The 18,371-nt window shown below is 39.1% G+C and overlaps 1 protein-coding gene and 1 long non-coding RNA gene across 2 annotated transcripts in view; one reads left to right on the forward strand and one right to left on the reverse strand.

The window, feature by feature from the left end:
• Window positions 1-309: 309 nt before the first annotated feature.
• On the reverse strand, window positions 310-3,989 carry LOC110482678 (uncharacterized). Its single transcript, XR_013341688.1, has 3 exons — window positions 3,904-3,989; window positions 3,019-3,072; window positions 310-1,446 (listed from the first exon to the last, which is right to left on the reverse strand). It is a non-coding gene; the product is annotated as an uncharacterized LOC110482678 (long non-coding RNA).
• A 69-nt stretch (window positions 3,990-4,058) lies between these two features.
• Window positions 4,059-18,371, forward strand: part of PLCXD3 (phosphatidylinositol specific phospholipase C X domain containing 3) — an 87,808-nt gene continuing 73,495 nt past the window's right edge. Inside the window, exon 1 of the mRNA XM_021551431.2 lies at window positions 4,059-4,278. Within this exon, the coding sequence (XP_021407106.1) occupies window positions 4,176-4,278 (103 nt within the window). The 5' untranslated portion in view covers window positions 4,059-4,175. The remainder of the gene's footprint in view (window positions 4,279-18,371) is intronic.

Genomic DNA, 18,371 nt, shown 5'->3' on the forward strand with positions numbered 1-18,371 from the left:
TTTGGTTAACTAAAACGAACTGTCTTGTTATGCACTTTAATTATTTAGTTTTCTGTATATTTTTGTAATGTCTTTTCTTTGGTTATAAAGTATACAAGTAAAAACATGTGCTGTACCTTTATATTAACCCATCATCTTCTCAGTCAATGTAATTTACCACAAGAGAGTGGGATAATATTAGCATCATCCTGCCATTTGTCAGCTGCTTGGAACAAATATTGTTTCTTCTCAGATTCATTACTGGCACAAGCAAGGATGCTCCGGTTTTCTTAGTAGAAAATAACAAATCAGAGTACAGAATAAACCACATTTTCTTCTGCTTGAAAATCAGAAACAGATTTATTATTTCACATAAAATGAAGAAAGACCTATTTTCCTGTTTCTGCGAGGTTTCTGACTACTGGGGAATTTTTTAATCTGTTTTGACAGGACAAATACTGCTAAACAGAGATTGCTTAATGAATCTAGGATGAGATACTCAAAGTAGCCCCACAAAGTATAAAATGACAACAAAATACCTGTCACAACTTCTATTCACCCATATGGCTATTGAATAAATTATTCAATCAATCTACTTTGACTCTTTGAAATTTTATGTATTTGTCCCACTTGTTAGCCATTGGAAGTTGAGATTTTATGTACTTGTCCCACTTGTTAGTCATGGGAAATAGCAAAACTGAGAATATTGTAGATCCGCTGTCTTCCCAGGTAACAAAAATATAATTAGCAACTCAGCTGCAAACAACTGCAAGGGCTTTACTGCCCAAATGTTACTGATAGAGTCACTGAAAGCCATGACAGATGCAAACATGGGATGGCAATCAGGATTTGTTCTGAAAAACTAATAATAGAAATGAGTAGTAAGAAGGAGGAAGAAAGCAACATCAGAAGCAGAATCCACTCAAGAATTCCAAATATTTAAACAATACTAATTCTTCATTTCCAAGACTTATTTTGAATTCATTAACAATATAGTTAAAATAATTAAATAAATTTTCTCTATAATAGGACAGTCACAGAAATACAATGCCCCATTAAGTAATTTTTTCTTTTACCTTTCATGGTGGAATATACTTTACGTAACTTACAGAAAAAGATCTTGTTAGTCCTTTGTTATTCACATGATTAAAATAGATGCCAAGGACATATGAAAAAGCAAACTATGTGATTGCTGAAATGAAAAAGTGTAACAGTGAATCTATACTGTTAAAATGCCATATTTTAGGAGAATAAAAACAACAGTAATTTCTTTTTAACAGTGTAACAAGTTTTGAATGCTGAAGCAACATTCCTATTGGCTAAATTACTCTATTTTGCCACTCCATGGAAGCAAAGGTGTCTTTTTTCATACACACTGCAGACTGGAGAGAACACAGTACATGATGAACAGCTAGCACAATTTCAAGTTTTCATCTCTTCATGGCATCTTCAGTGAGCTCAGCATAGCTGTTAATAAAAGAGCAAAGATGGTATTTTCTTGTATCTTGTATCTTGCTTTTAATTTTCATTTTACCTGATATTTTTAAGGTTTTAAATTTTTTCATTCCTGGAATCTACTTTCTTTAACAGTTCAGACTTGCTATGTGTAAGGTTTTCAATAATATAGCAAAAAATGTGAATTATTTGTTTCTTACTGTTTTTAAATAGGAATAAAAGCTTGTATGGATATTCTGCCTTTGATTTACAGGCTATCATTTTTTATAAGTCAGTGAAAATTAGTCAAATGACAGTTCAAACTAAGCCACAATAAGCTGCTATTTAATCGAGATAAATGGTTTGCCTTTTTTTTATTAAACACTTCCCAAGCAGATACACAGAAAAATGCTTTTCATATCACTGAAAAGCTAAAAAAAATACCTTTTCATATGAAGTCAAAGCTTCCAAGTCAGTGTTTCTTAGTTTGCTCTGTAAATGTTTCTCACTTTCTGTCCCATAAAAGTCTCCTATCCCACCTCCCTTAAAATTATTTAAGCGTGTGATTCCCAAGTTCCTAGAGACTCAATGACAGAATTTAAGCCTGCTATCTTAGCAGTTACATTGCACTAGAAACAGAGGCAGACCTCTTCAAGTGTGATTTGTGTGAGACACGTTAGAGTGGGCCAGTTTTCATGAAGCAGAGTATCCATGGTTTTAAAATCCTGACTATGAAGAATCTTACTTTGGGCATAAAAAAAAAAAAAAATAAGATACAAAAGCCCAAATTACTGGCAGAAGTAAATGTCAACAAGGGATATTTACAGGTCTTCATCAGAGTAGAAAGCACTACTGAAATGTAGTTTTAATTATTATGCATATTAATACATTTTAAAATGGTGAGTTTGCTGGTATTTATTTTATTTTGCTCTGAGTTATCCCCAAAGCTTCAGAGACCATAAGAGATCAACAACAGCACTAGCAACATATTTAATCTTTCATAAAGATGTATACTTCAATTTTCTCTCAGAAAAGGTAGGCAACATAGTGAAATAGATGAAAGTTCATCAGCAATTTTTCAGGTGACTAGTGCAATTAATAAACAACTTTGCTCCTTAAATAAAAAATCTGATTTCATTTAATCATGTTGATAGAAACATTAATTGCGCCTTACTGGAATGCTCTTTAAAAATCTTGACATTTTTACTAAAATTTCTTCTATTCTTTGAAGATGATGTAATGTAGCAACTTCCACCTTTATATGAATAATATCTTCCATGTTTTTAGTGAGGTTTATGTCTTCATATCCAGAATGTGGATTTGTCTTTTTTTTTAATGCTTGCTAATACCACTGATTTTGGAAGGGGCAGATTAGCATCTTCACACACAGGATGCAGGACCGCAAAAACTTAACAGGTCTTGGTGGCTGTTTGTTTTCTCCTCCCTCTTTTTCACATATTGTTCAAATAAGACTCAACATCTCCCCTAAGGTCAACCATATGATCACATTTCCCCAGTCAAATCCCACCTTAAGAGCTATTTCCATTACAAAAAGTGAATCAGCAAAATTTCTTTTATTTAAATACTTCTGAAATAGTCACTCACTTTTCAAGAAATTGTGGCCAAAGGATAAGTTTCTCATCATACTTGCTCTGGAAACTTTAGACAGAAAGAGAAGACAGGGCTGTTATTAGTTGTTCCTTGAAGTTTTTCAAACCCAGCTGTTACAGAAGGGTTTGAGTAAGAACACAAGCTACAGAACCAGAGCTGACCCTCGTAAGACTCCAGGGTGAGCTGATAAAGTGAATCTGCCTCAATCATGGGTGTCTCTAGGCACTGTTTTTGACAGCTCCACCATATGAACTTCTACACATGTATAAACAACTTTCACAAACACTGAAGGTGAAAAGACCACATTTGTTCTAACAGTTCAAAATGGCTCAGAGGGCTTTACAAGGTTCATTCATTCATCCATCCACACAAATGCTTCCTTACTGCCAACGCTAAGATGTTTCTCCAAAGACAGGCTGGAGATGATAATAGAAGATACTACTTTGGATCATCTTCAAAGAAGAATAAAAAATTATTGCCAAGAAATTAGATCTCCAGGGCACGTTCAGCTAAGGTGCACTGATTTTTTTTTTTTTCGTGTGAAAACCCACTGCAAAAAGATTCGTTCGTATCAGGGGCAGATGAAAATGCCCAGGAGCCTGCTGCGAGGGATGTCGGGTTCTGGCGCGGAGCATTCAGCCGAACCATCGTCAAGGTCACGGAGGTTCTGCTGAAGCCCGGGGCCACCGGCCGCCAGCGGGGCCCCGAGCGCCACCTCAGGCACAGCCGCCCGGCCGGCGGCGGCCCCGCGCTCCCGGAGAGGGCTCTGCTGCCGGCCCCGCGGCCCGGCCCGGGGCGCTGCGGCCCGGACCCGCCACGGCCGGGCCGTGACGCCGCTCCGTGCCCACACCCCCGCGGTACCGGGGCGGGATCGCCTACCGAGCGCCCGGGCCGAGCGAGCCGTGCCGTGCCGTGCCGTGCCGTGCCGTGCCGTGCCGCGCCGTCCGGCCGCGCCGCGCTCGGCGCCGGCCCCGAGGGCGCTCACGCCGCGCCGCGGGGAGGCGGCGGGGTCTCGGCGGGGCGGGGGGAGGCGGTGCCAGGCGGGCGGGGCCCGGGCTCGGCGAGGCTGTGGCAGTGGCGGTGGCGGTGGCCGTGGCCGGGACTGGGCGAGTTGGAGCGAGCGGCGGCGCCGGTACGGCTGCGGCGGCAGCATGGCTTCGTCGCAAGGGAAGAACGAGCTGCTCTTCGCCGACTGGATGGCAGCGCTGCCTGGCAGCCTCCACAGCACCCCGCTCACCAACCTGGCCATCCCCGGTGGGTGCTCCCGGCCGCCCGCCCTGCGCCGGGAGGGCGCAGCGCGCCGCGCGGTTCAGCGCTGCGCGCCGCGGGGGAGGCGGCGCGCCCCGGCCGCGCTGCCGCGGGCTGCGCGCCCGTCCCTGACCGCGCTGCCTTGCACTGCCCGTGGCAGTGGGTGGGAGCGAGCGGGCAGGTGCGAGCAGAGGCGGCGGCGGGACGCGTCTCCGGCGTCTCAGCGCTGCGAGCGGCTGTGGGGCGGCGGGCGCGGAGTGCGCGGCTGTACCTGGTGTCGGGGAGGGAAGGGAGCCTGTTCCCGTAACGCCGGACTGGCGTAACAGCCTGAGCAGTAAACCTCGCCTAGCATCTAAATGCCACATACTGCCCCTTTCCCCCTAAACTTGTGCGGCGAGGTCGGTCAGAGCGGGCACGGACGCAGGGTTGCGGCTGCGGGAGGGGTGGCAGGCTGCGGCAGTGTGCGGCTTCATGTCATGTCGCTGTCAGAAAACGCTCGATCTTAACACAGTTTTAAATAAGATGAGGGATGGCAGGTGATGATGTTCAGACTACGAACTCTTTTCTGTCCTGTCTCAGTATTTTCTTTTTTTCTTTTTTTTTTTTTTTTTTTTTTTTTTTTTTTTTGTAAGATATTAAGTATGGTTGTAGACTTAGGCAAAATACATGTTAGAAGGCAAACCTGTAATTGTTTCAGATCACCTCGGGTTTGAGGGAGCACCTCAAGATTTTGCAAGACCTCTTTACCAGCAGCCTTCCACTCTAAGGTGTCTAACTGGAATGAGATTTCAGAGATGGTGAAGCCCTAATGTCTTTTAAGCTTCTTATGAGAAATGTTCACTTCTTGCAAGTTTCTTGTAGTAGGTGCTTGTGTTACACCAGTTTTTATAATGCTAAAGATACTTTAGAACAATGTAATAGCAGCTGATATTTGCAAGAATGTTTTTTCCATAGTTTCATTTAGACACAGGTGTACTCTTCTAAAATTGTCTCTTAGTTTCTTATAGTTTACACAAGCTATACCTAGCATTTTACTTGCTACACTGTGTGTTGCTGTTGGTTGAATATATCCTGTATAAAACTTGTTTTTTTTTTTTTAAAACCAAGGCATAGGAACCCATCATCTGCAATTGTTCCATCAAATTCTGTTGGAGCTGTAAAAATCTTCCAGTGTAATAACTGTTTATTAATCCACAAACTGTGGAATGTTCTTGTGGAATATTGGCATGATGAGAAATTATTCTCTTTTGGATGTGTGGTGGTTTTCAGGTTAAATATATTGTTTTAGAGCCTTTTTCCTGGTTTGAGGAGATATTATGAAACTTAACTTTCTTCCAGATGCAAGAAATTGCCTTTGTTATGCATCACTATTAAGTGACTTCTTTTACCAAAGGGAGCATCACGAGGCTGTTACTGGTACATCTATCTCACCAAGATCTCGCTGTTACTTTCTTATAGTCTCTTTCTAAAAACTCTCCACAGTTTTTCAAAGTGGACATTTCTTAGAGCTTTGGCAGTAATAATCCAAGCTTTCAGACCTTGTTAACATGTTTAAATTAAAAACAAGCAAACAAACCAATTTACAGTGGGCTGTGCTGGTTAATCCCAATATAGCATTTAGCAGTGGGCAAGTTCTGCAGACTGTAAGTGCAAAGACTGAGCCCTTACATTGGCAGAACTATTTTGTTCATATAACATCAATGCACACAGACTTGCTTTTTGTGAAATTAGCAGAAAAACTTGTATGATCTGAGTGCCACAGTGTTAAGACTTTTGAAATTTGTCCTTCTGTTAGTGTGAATTGACACAGACCTCTTATCTGTCTGTCTTACTTTTAAAATGCCAGGTTTGGCAAATAGAGTCTTATGGGGAGGGTGGCAATATAGTTCATTGAATTTGTCAACTAGGGAGCATGGCACACAGACTATAGGTATCAGTGTGGTTTAAGCATTATCTTTATTATTATATTCGACATGCAATGTGGACATGCACAATATTAAGGAAAAGGGCTAACATGGGATTGGTTTCATCCTTTAAGAACAAATAACCTTTAATAAATATTAATAAAATTTATATGAAAGTTTTCTCCCATATGTCTACAGCTGAGCATTAATAATGTGTGCATGATAGCTGTTAGCATGTAACTAGTATTCAAGTAGAATATGCAAGGAATGTATGTAATCCAAACCTTCAGAGTGTCAACTTGTGAATTTTTCACTGTTTTTGAAGTTAGTGCTTAAGTACTAAAGTATTCATAGCATTTTATTTACATTGTCTTTTCCCTAGCAGGATTTAAATTTCCCTTGCACAAAGTGAATACTGATTTTTACCTTATTTCAGCTGGATGAAGTTCAGTTCTGGAGCCAGAGTCCAACAATACTACTGTTGAAGAAAACAAACTATTAGCTTGAAAATCTTAGAATGAATTTTCCATTACAAAGTGTGTTCTAGTGTATTAGGTGGGAAGTGTTTTAGAAATCATTAGTACATTTCTCATTGTCTAGAAGGAGTGCTTGGAACTGAGGTGATACACTCAGTTGTCTTTGCGCAGACATGCTTGGATCATTTTAGCTGTTGCAAAGAGAAGCACAAGCCCCATAACACTCTGTCATGATTGTATTTAAACTATATTGTTGAAGGAATTATCTGTTCATAATATGTTTAAAAATGTTGCTCACACCCTTTTATTTTTCAGTTGCTAAGCATATGCAGGTACAAATTTACACTATTTACCACGCCTTATACTTTTGTAAATAATAAATTTGTGCTGGATTTTTCTAGTATTTCATTAGGTTCTTCTCTTCATTTAATTCTCCACAGTTCAGGCTGGCTCTTTTTGTTTTCCTAACTGCAGGAACCCTCTAGATGAGACAGAATTCTCTAATATAGCATGTGCCAGCTTTGTCTGTCAGAAACTTTTCTATTTTAATTTCTGCCAAATATGATGATGAAGCATTTTCTATGAGGTTTTCATCTTTCTTTGAGCTGACTATGTCTATGTTCTCTTATGCTGCAAGTGGCAGATTTTCCTCAAGTGATAATGGTAGCAGATAACAGTATGCATGCCTTGGAAATAAAATGATCTGTTAGTTTCCAGAAAATGCCACACAGATTTAATCTTCTATTAGAATAATGAAAGGATATATTCTTAGGACTTTGAGTTAACGGTGTATGTCTTCTAGTGCTTGCAGACTGCCTCTTGTGTTAAAGGATCTGCCTGGCTAAACTCTCAACAGTTTGTCTAAGAAAAAGTTGGATGACTGTGGATTGTAGTCTTTGGGGGAAAGATATCTTTCAGTAGTCGATAAAATGTGGCTTTGTCAGTGCCTTTGCCTCTTTGACCAGGATAAGAAATAGGTTTTTGGAGGCACTGCATGTTTATGGGACTGAAATCTTCATGCTCCCAAGCTGAGGCTGAAAAGTGAGGTATGGAGAGCCTGTGTATTCTGCTGTGTCAATGCACCTTCCTTAATCTGAGTTGATCATATCACTTACATGCAGTGCAGTAAATAGACATCAGTAGGCAGCATTTCCTTATGAATTGTTCCACTTACTGATCAATAAACTTTCTCACTGACAGTGTTTAAATATGTCTAGTTTAATATCAGATTCTTTGTATGAATAATTTGTGCAGTCATTGTTGCCTTTTCACCTGGTGCTAATATTCCATGACTCTGAGAAGTCCATGAGAATAATTTATGATGGAAAAGAGTATTTTCTTCCATAAGTAACTCATCCCTCCACCAAAACTGGTACTAGCCCAAGATCTGCCATATGAGCAGTCTTGATGCATTCTAGGTCTATGTCTGTAAAGTGTGGGTAAAATCTTCTGAATTAATTTAAGACCCAGAATATCTCTTGAGTGCATAACTTTCCAGAGCTGTGACTCTTCAGGCTTTTGTTTCATAGGAGAGTTTCTGATTTCCTTGTGCACATGAAACCTCTGACCTCAGCATGTGGTCTTGTTGCACGAAGATGCAATGTGAACAATAGAATTCTTGTGAAAAGTAGTTTCCCAGGATCTCATTGGCTTCTGTGGTTTTTCAGATGGGATTTTTTTTTTTTTTGACATATACATTTTTTGTCCATCAACTGGAAAGCAATTGCTAGACACAGCAGAGCTAGCTTGGCTCACCTCAAATAAGAAGGAAGTTGTCAGGTGGAATTTTTTAATACTACCCATCTTTAGAAAAAGGCTCTGAGGCTTGAAATTTCTATTTCCCACAATCATAATACTTTGCAAAGAACTCATTGGGAGTTATTTAACAAAGAGGAGGATGTGTGGTAATGTCAAATGTCAGAGATGTATTAGGATATTGAAGATGGTATGGGGAGACTTGGGAGAAGAAAATGCAACTGGAATATTTTAGCCTTTTTTGTGAACGATAGCACTGGTACATTAACATAACAGCTCTGTTTCAAATATTTTAGCTTCCATTGTAACAGCTTGCAAATGTTCAAGTGATATTTTGTTTGTTGGACAGACATTCCCCACTCTCCGCCCTCTGGGGAAATTCTTTAATCTTAAAAAAAGGCTAGAAGTTCCTCCTTTTTGTTATATAGACACATAGCATTTTCAATGTTGAAATGGTATTAGGAAGTTCTTGAATTTTGATCTTGAATAGCCGAAGATTTGGATTTGGCTTAAGAGTGAAGGGTGATTGTCTCTGAGATGCAGGATATGTTTCACCCTTTTCTGTCTGCTCCTTGTCAGCAGAATACCTCTGCTTCACTTGCCTGGGTCCAATTCCGTACAAAATTAGCTTTGCCTAGAACTTTAAACTGGTGATGCAGGTAAACTTATAAATAAAACTGTAATGAAAGTTGCCCATTACCTTTTGACATATATATGTACCTAGAAGAGTTCTTTCTTTTCTGCTGTGCCTTGCACTCAATTTTCAGTGGTTTTCTTCCAGAAGCAAGTACCTTATGCTTTCTTTTTTTCTGATCAGAAAATAAGCAAATGTCCTTTTAACTTTTCTTTATAATAGCTCTTTTTTAATTTGATGACGTTCTTTTTACATCAATCACTTTTATCCACAAAACAGTTTCTCACTGGCCTTACATGTGCTAATGTGTCATTTCCAACCCGTTCAGAAATATTTCTGCGTGATACAATTTCCTGTGGTATTCACCATTAATTTCTCCTGCTGTGACATGTTTCTAGCACACACAAAATAAAGCTGTTTGTTTACTCAAACTGCTGTAAAAATCAAACAGTTCAAACTATTTGGTTACTTGCCCATCTGCTGTCCGAGGTAATTCGAAACTTCCTTTGCTTGGTTTCCCAACAGGGGCTGTTTATTAATCCAGCAATCTCTGTCCACTGTGTCTCCTGCAGCTCAGTTCCAGCAGAACTGCCTTCTCCAACCTGCCTTGCATCCTGCCACCGTGGCAGGTGTGGCAGAGGGAACAGCTTTGTTGCCATCTGGAATTATTTCTGTCTTTCCAACTCAATGAACTGCTGGGATTTTTAATCTCTTGTCTGAAAATTTCTTGACTGTTCTGTGTATCCAGACTGCCCTTACCTTCTGACAGTTTTTAACTTTGTGTTTGGTGTGTGTTTTATGTTTGATAATTTCCTATGGTTCTTACTATATTGCAACTTGAACTTTTATCTTTCATGCAAGATGGATCTTGCTTTGAAGATGCTCAGCTGTGACATGCACTTAACTGTGTAAGTAGTTTAAAATGCAGATCCTAGGTAGAAAAAGTTATGCAGACTGTAACTTTATGCCACCTAAGAGTGCTGTGCAATCTCTTCTACTGTTCTGTAAAGAAATAATAATTAAACTGCTCACAACTTTTAGAAATTAATTGTATATAATTTATAAACAGCATTCAGATTTAGTAGACAGATTTGTTTTTAACCATTCTACTCTTCAAAGAGCAGCCAGTTCCAGGTAGAATAACTTTCATGCCCATTTTATCCTTTCTTCAAAGTACATTCAAATTATAGGTGCTTAATTTGTAAATAGATCTCCTTGTGCAATCCCTACAGTATAGCCCTTGGGACACTGCAAGCAATATAATTGAGAAGAAATGTAGTTCAAAATCTGAAGGTTTGGATTTTAATCCAAATGTTTGCAAAGTTGAATGGTTTTTCATTTGATTTATAGTAGCAAGCCTCGGTTTAATCTTTTCCATTATTTTGAATAGCTATATAGTGTCAGCTAATAACCATACATAAAGGCTGAATTATATAATTTCATTTTAGAAAGTCTAGGTTTCTATTTTTTCTGTCTATTTTAACACCATTTCAGTTTTCATCATAATGTAATTGAAAAAAAATTGCTAAAACACTTTTCAGATGCTTTGCTTTCTTTTAAAATGGTGTCTCTCTTTATATGAAGTAAAGTTAGTCATTGGCTCATCCATCTCTTACCTGGTTAGTTCACATGCATCATGCTTAAATAATTAGTGTTTCAGCTATGAAAATAAAATGTTGCAGAATACTGAAAAAAGATGGAGGATGTAAAGAAGAAATGGATTTCCTTTGTTTTGTTTCCAAGCTTTGCTCCCTTCTGTCTATATCACTTAGGATGTTTCAGATGATTGAAGATACATGACATGTGCTGCTGCCACCAAGGCAAAAACCCATCCATGAAGTCTACTGCATTATGAATTTTGCTTGTAATTAAAAAAAAAAAAAAAAGGATAAAGGCCACTGAACTAATCTAGCCTTTAATAAATTCTGTAGCCATTTTTTTTTAACAGAATAAACTCCAGTGAGATGAATAGTATACTTCAACCTTTAGCTTGTTGTCATGCTGTCATCCATAGTAGTTTTGTTGTTTAATAGAATTTTTTAAAATCCTATTAGACGCTTGGCTTTTGTTTATACATTGGCAGCTATGCAGCTTTATTTTATAATTATGAAAGGTTGCTAAACTGGGATTTAAGTGAGAGTAAGAAAAATGTAGAAAAGATGATTTACATGTAGTGCTATGCAATCAAATTAATGCTTTAGAGCCTCAAAGGTTATTAGTTTGTTAGCTTTGCTAAATCTGCTGTTAGATCTTGGACCTTCAAAATACATGTTTCAAAAATACATGCTTCACACTAGTCTGGGTGTTCACACCAAAACCAAATGGCGTGTTTGTACCTCTCCTGAACCAGCACATGACTGCAACTGTCTTCTGGTGTTTTACTTAGATGTCTGCCACTAAAATGTGGAAGAGATATGGAAAAGTTTCACCCATTTTCATTAACTGTGAAGCTGCTTAATGATCTTAAGACAGCTATTAGAAATCTTAAGACACCTGCTAGAAATCTCTGCCATGTTTACTGATTTGTGATCTGGGTCTGGTAATCTGAAGGAGACCAATGATACTGAGGCTGTCTTTGCCCTTAGGAGGAGAGCTGGGTTAGGAAGTCTTCTCAGTGGGTTGTGGAAAATTTCACTGACACCTAGGCTGCACTTTGGAAGAAAAGGTGTTTGTTTTATACTGCAAAGCTCACAAAAAACTTTTGATGGAGTGCTGTTTTCCATCCATTGGGCATGCTACCCAAAAGTGCTTTGTCAATGGGGAAGTTTGAGCAGGTGCTCATTGCTCATTCTAGGTGCTAGTACAGGAATCCCAAGAGATTTGCTATTTTAGGATTAGTCTTCTTTCTTTTTGTTGAAACTCTCAAATTTTGCGTGACTGTTCTTATTGTGTAGATAATGTCCAGGAACACTGTATGAGAAGCCATGCAAGCTGATGTAGTGGTGTTGCTTGTATTTCATGTGTGAGGATGTGTATTCCCATCATGTGATCCAAAAATGGAAGACACTTGGATGGTTTCCCTCAGACTTAAAGTGTCTGCCTCTCCAAAGGGACTCATCTGTGTGTGGTGGGCAGATCAGGAGATTACTTTGAAGCTGTTGCAAGAGGCACCTGCCAGTTGCTTTTTCCATTGCTGGAAATCAATTAAGATTGTGTTGGCATTCTGCATAGCACCATGGTAGGACTAATTCATTCACTGGGATAAACAGGCTGGATGAAGCTGGTTTTGGACAGAAATTCCCTAGTTAACCTAAGCCATGAAAAGGGAGAGGATATTAATTGGAAGAGGCAAAGATCTAGCTTGGACACTTGAGTAGCAGATGCTGTCTTTGTCTGCATTAATCTGATTCCTCATTGCACTTTAAAAAAAATCACTTTTAGGGGGCTGCATCAGCTCTTTTTTTTTTGTGTGTGTTTTTTTTTGTTGTTTTTTTTTGGTTTTTTTTTTTTTTTGTGTTTTTTTGTTTTTTTTTTTTTTTGTATCGACAACCTATATGTTTAAATTCAGGACACTTAGACCATGTGAATCTAAACCTGGAATTGTCTGATTTGGGCCATGTTTGTGTGTTTGTTTGATTTGTTTTGTTTTTAATCCTTTAACTTTTCCTCCACCTTGTATAGTTATCTCACCATTTCCATGGTTGAAGTGAAACTTTGCCAGTGATATGGAAATACTCAGTTTTGATGAACTGTAATCTGCAAAGCATTGCTCAGTTGGAATTCTGCCTTCCTCTGTTTCTAGTGCAAAATTGACAGCCATTCTTCTTTCAAGTAGGAGATATCACCTCAAACCAGGTGCTGTCCAGGATGGAAATGGGGAACACATGTCTAGACACGCCTCAAGGCTTATCTAGGAGTGCAGGCTCTTACTGTGAGCGGGAGCTGGACTCATGCCGTTAGCCAAGTGTTATTTAGTGCATGTGCTGAGTGAGTGTTTTGAGAAACATTTTATAAGTTGACAATACATAAGGAGAAAACAGGCCAGCTTCAGTAATTTTTGGATGTAGCTGCATAATAGGGGAGAGAAGCCAAGGGACACTGTGAAGGACATGAACAGCACATGTACAAAGGAATGCTGTTGCTTCTGGTGTGCATGAGGCAGGATTTCCTTTAGAAATCACAGTGTGGAATATATGGAATATGGAGAAAACTGGGATTTCTAAGACCAGTTTTAATGAACTGGTTAGCAATGCTTTAGTCTCTCTTTGCTGAAAACAGTGATTGAACCAATAAAATCAATGCTGACTTCTTGGAGAGCTTAGGATGATGTGGTGGTGGTGGTGGTGCTGCAAAGAAATGGTTGGTTTTTGTGCCATTATGTATTTGGCCTTGTCACATCCTCTTGCCCTGCAGGGGTCAGAACAAGTCACTGTAAGGTTGGGTGATCTGGTCCATACTGGGATTTCAGTTCCTAGTTGCTTATTATATGCTTTGTATGCCACAGAATTCTTACTGTTTCCTTTGAGGCTTCATCCTTCATAAAATCAAGAGTAATCTCTGCTATTGAGAAGTGACTTTAGTTTTACAGGAGACCCCTATTTTGTGTCTGGATTGAAACAGGGTTAAACGGGGTGAAGGTGGAGGTCTAGGGCCAGGGAGAAGTGCTGTGCTGAAGGGAGATCAAAGGTACAGTAAGTTCAGTGCCTTGGCTTTGGTATCATCTCTGATCTATGTCATGGAAAAGGCTCAAGGACAAGGTGAGAATAAAGGGATGTTCCCCCCTACACTTTTACTCTTCTGGCCTGTGTACTTTTCAGAACTGTATTTTTACCTTTTTTCAGCATGGCTCTCCCAGATATGCTAAGAGAGATAAGGTTTCTTAATCTTCAAGCCATCTATTTTAGGCTGTGAATTGCCTTGAATTTTCCCATGGAGAAATAAGATGATGGTGTTTGATTGTAATTTTTAGGTTTTATTAATTGGTTTTGTATTTCAAAAAGTATTCAGAAGTGCTGATAAACAAATTAAATTCCTTGAAAGCAGCTTCTCCAAGTCAAGTGTGGGAAAATACCTTTTCATTTTGGAAATGCTATTGTCTACAAGAACATGCTGTTCTTGCAACACAGAAGCCAAGAAGCAAAATGAAATCCCTTTTACATCTCACTTTTCATCAGGTGTTACTTCAGCTTTGTCTTAAGGGTGGGATACAGGCCAGAAACAGAGTATGTGTAAAACCAATAGAGATATGGACAAGTATTCTAATTGGAAATGACACTTCAAAGTAAGTGGGGATAAGATAAACATGCCTGTTTTTCTGCCTTCTAGATTAAAACAGTGCTCACAAGTTATTATGTAAGACAAAATAATGTGTTTTAAAAATTCAGACAAACTTACAGGCAAACCAGGAAGGATCCTGGATGAGAGAAGAGAACTACTGTGTTTAAAGTGAACTTTTCTCATAAGTTCTACTTAGTTCATGGTTCATGTGCTCTTTTTTCCTTCGGATTAATTTCCAGCAGTTTATTGGATAACAGGATTCACTCACTGAGAGGTGAAATTTTAACATTAATCTAACTGACTCTGGTTTTTCACTGCCTTATACCATGTGTAAATGCAGATCTACATAAAATGTGTCTAAATCAGAGCAGTAACTGTATTTTTACTTTGTTCACTATGCAGGGTTGAACTGTGTGTGCCTCAGTTAGCCCTTGATGAATAAATTGCTCTGAACAGCTGAAGAAAGCAATGCTGACTACATGATGAATTTAAATATGGCCCTCTAAAATGCCCATTGTAATGCATTTGTCAGAAAGAAAAGTACCAGCTTGTGTTGCTTATAGTCTTTAAGTGGACCATTATTAAATAGCTAAATTAAAGAAAATATAATCTATCTTCAGAGTAAAAAATCACCATATTTACAGTTAAGCTTTGTCAAAAAATTCCATTGTCTTTGCTTATGATCTAAATATAAATCAGGGAACAACAAGAGAAAAGCACGTTTGGGGATTTTACCTATTCTATTGTAAAGTCAGCTGACACATACACTGTGACAACTAATGGTGCTAGATCAAACCCTTATGTACAGAAGAGGAGGAAATAGCATATAGTCTAATTGATTATTTTGAGACTGAAATACCACTAAGTAATATTTTGGGTTTTATCTGTATTGTAATGGTGTTTGAGGTAGCAGGCCTTTCACAGACTTACTCCTTTTTACTGTAGAAAACATGGTGTATTAACATTTATTTGTAATAATGTGCTTTAATATTTAGACCAAGGTATTTCAAAGACAAACTAGCTTATTTTCAAAGTCTCAACATCTCTTTTAAGATGTTGATGCAAGAGTAAGCAAAGTTTGAAATGTCTTTGTTTTTGCATCTCCCAATGCAGATGTAGTAATTTTTCCCCCTGGAATTACTATGGAATTGAGATTGGCATTGAACAAAAAATACTCTTCAAGAAAGTGCTTTAAAATTTGGGTTATTTGAGGCTGTATACAGTTGTTTCATAACAGCAATATTGCTATGTCTTCTGAAGCCCTGGAACACCAAGATTCATCATGCCTCTTTTGAACAACTTCTTCCAAAAGACCAGTCCTCTTCCTTTCGTCTCTGATCTAGTCTGGATTTTCATACTGCATTGCTGTGTGATGGCTTGAAAACAGATAGTTTAAATTATGCTGAGAAGAACAGAAGATTATCTGTCAAAAACACTGCATGGATTTCTGTATTGAATTGAAGATAAGGATTGATTGAGTTTTTAATACCTGGATAGAGCACTGAGAAAAGTAGTAGAGCTGGAGATCCTTGGGACATCACAGAGCAAGTGATCAGACATGGTGATGGTGACTTTGACATTAGTCCTGCCAAGCAGATAGACCTCTATACCAGCGTGTGAAAATACTGGTGGTGAGGCTAGGACACGGCTTCTCACTTCTGGCTTTTGCTGATGCTTGAGCCAAAGACATAGGCTTAAAGCTTGTCTGAAAGAAATGGTTGGAGTATGGAAAGTGTGTGCATGTTTTAGCCATCTCCACAGCCTCCATATTAAACACAAATTATAAAGGATTATTTTCTCTATTATGACAGGATGTTTTGTTGACAGGAAAACTAAATTACTTGATTAAAATAATGGATGCTGAGGCAGGATTAGAAAATGAACCTGTGTCTTATAGATCTTAATTTAGTGACTTGACCTTCAAGCCATGCATTTTCCCAAGCATAGAGGAGAAAGAGGTATACAAAGCTTCTCATGACAGCAGATGTGTCAGGTTTTTGTGTCTTGTACATGAGATTTGTGTGCTTTGCACTATGTCATACTAGCAAGGAAAGGAAACATTTTTCACAGAAAAGCAACACGTGCATAAAATGTGATGGCATACAGAGCACTGCATTACATCACCCATCTCTGAAGTGGTCTCTGAAAAGAAGGCCCAGTCAGAGGTGAAACCAGGCTGCAAGTTGTTTGGCACATCTTCATGGATTAGAGGGTGAGCTGCCGGAGATAAGGTTTCTGGCCTCACTTGAGAATCAAATAAAGGGTTACAGCAGCTCCAAATAAATGGGAGGTTTGCAAGTTCTGCAGAGCAATGGAGATTAGTTAGCAGCACATTCTGACTCTTACATTAGGGGTTGCATGTGCTGTCTAGGAGCACTGCCTCGACACTGCAGTGGACACTAGCAGCATCTGGCAGCACTTCTTCCCCTTTCAGTCTGGGAACCACAGGCAACTGGTTTTATCTGTGTCCTTTAGTCACCTGTGCAAAGAACCAAAGTGAGGGATTTTTCCTGATGCAAAGGTTGTTAAGCATGTTGCATATTGCTGTAATCTTGAATGTATTCTAGTGGGGAGAGAGGCAAGGTGTGAGCACTTGGAAGCCTCATAAACATTGCCTGAAAACATGAAGGCACCATGCTCCCAAAATGATGCAAGAGAGAGAATAAAGTGAAAAAAAAGAGACATAAATATTCTGAAGGCTGTAAGGATGCAGATGAGCCATTTAGGTTGCTACCCTAAATCTTTGCCTGGAGATTAAGGGGTGCCAGATTTAGCTACATCTCTTTGCAAAACATTGCTTCAGAAAGCATCTAAAGCATAGCCCAGGAGTCTTTTGTTGGCTGATTTTGCTTTGAAGACTTCAGCAAAAGTTAAGGAAAATGTGCGCTCAGAAATAAGGGACACAGGTATTAATTACACAGCTGTTGGGGAAAATAAGTGAACTTTACAGTAACAAGGCCAACATTTTATTGTCAAATAACAGGATATACCCAGGCATTTCACCAGCTGCTAAGTTTTTTGTGGGTTCTGAAAAGACTATTTTACTTCTGCTGTTCTTATGTGTGCTTCAAAAATATGCATTACTGCGATACCCCATCTAGTAAATTTTCGTACTCAGCACCCCTGTTTGGAGAGAACTGTGTATATATATTGCAGCTCAGGCCTTACTTTAAAAAAATGTGAATGTGAGAGAATTTGCTATGAAGTTTGAGTCAAGTGAGTGATAAACCATGCAGGTAAAAGGTTCTGCAAGCTCACAGCAGAAGGGGGCTGTGTTCTGACAATTTGGCGCTGTGATCAAGCAATGTTGCAGTATTGAAATACTTTATGAGTGCCAAGCTAGGATGCTTAAAGTCAAAGCTGTTGACAAAATTTTTTTATAGCTTTAATTTCAATCAGAATATCAAATTACTGAAGCCGTAAAAGGGTACTTGCTGTAGGCCTGTGCCTACTGTTACACACTTCCTGCTGCTTTTCTTGGAAGTGAATTCATGACGACTACAGAAAAATAAGCTTCAAGGCATTTCTTTGGGAATGAAGAGCTAGGCTGATTAATGACTTTGTCAAAGCAACAGGTTAAAACTTCTTTACAGTTGTCCTGTTGTGTGTGATACTGCCTAAAAAATCCAAAATAAATCTTGGTAAGTGTTTGCATCCAGACAATCTGAATGGCTTACTGGTGAAAGCAGCACTGAACTGGTAAAACTGCGTACCAGGGCGCTTCTTCATTGCTGCAATGTTTGGGTCCTGTTTAATTTCAATTTTTTTCACTATCTTGCATTTGCAACTTAAGACAGACACATGCTCAGAACTGTGATGGTTCATGAAGAGGAGGTGGGTCTGGTGTGGCTGCAAATAAGATGCAGTATTCACAGAATAAGCTCAGTTGGGAGGGACTAGCAAGGCCCTGCACAGGACCATCTCTAAGAATTACACGTTATGCATGTGGATAATGTCAGATTGTTCCCAGAAGCACTGGTCATCATCTGTTGCAGCTGATGCACCTGTCTGCTGTAGGCTGGCACCATATTTGTAAAGTTTACTCATGAGAGAACTCTCCACAAAACACTTCCAGAAACTTCTTAAGAGATGAAAAGTGTTCATCCATCCTTG

Source organism: Lonchura striata, chromosome Z (assembly GCF_046129695.1).
Source record: "Lonchura striata isolate bLonStr1 chromosome Z, bLonStr1.mat, whole genome shotgun sequence".
Taxonomy (NCBI): Eukaryota; Metazoa; Chordata; class Aves; order Passeriformes; family Estrildidae; genus Lonchura; species Lonchura striata.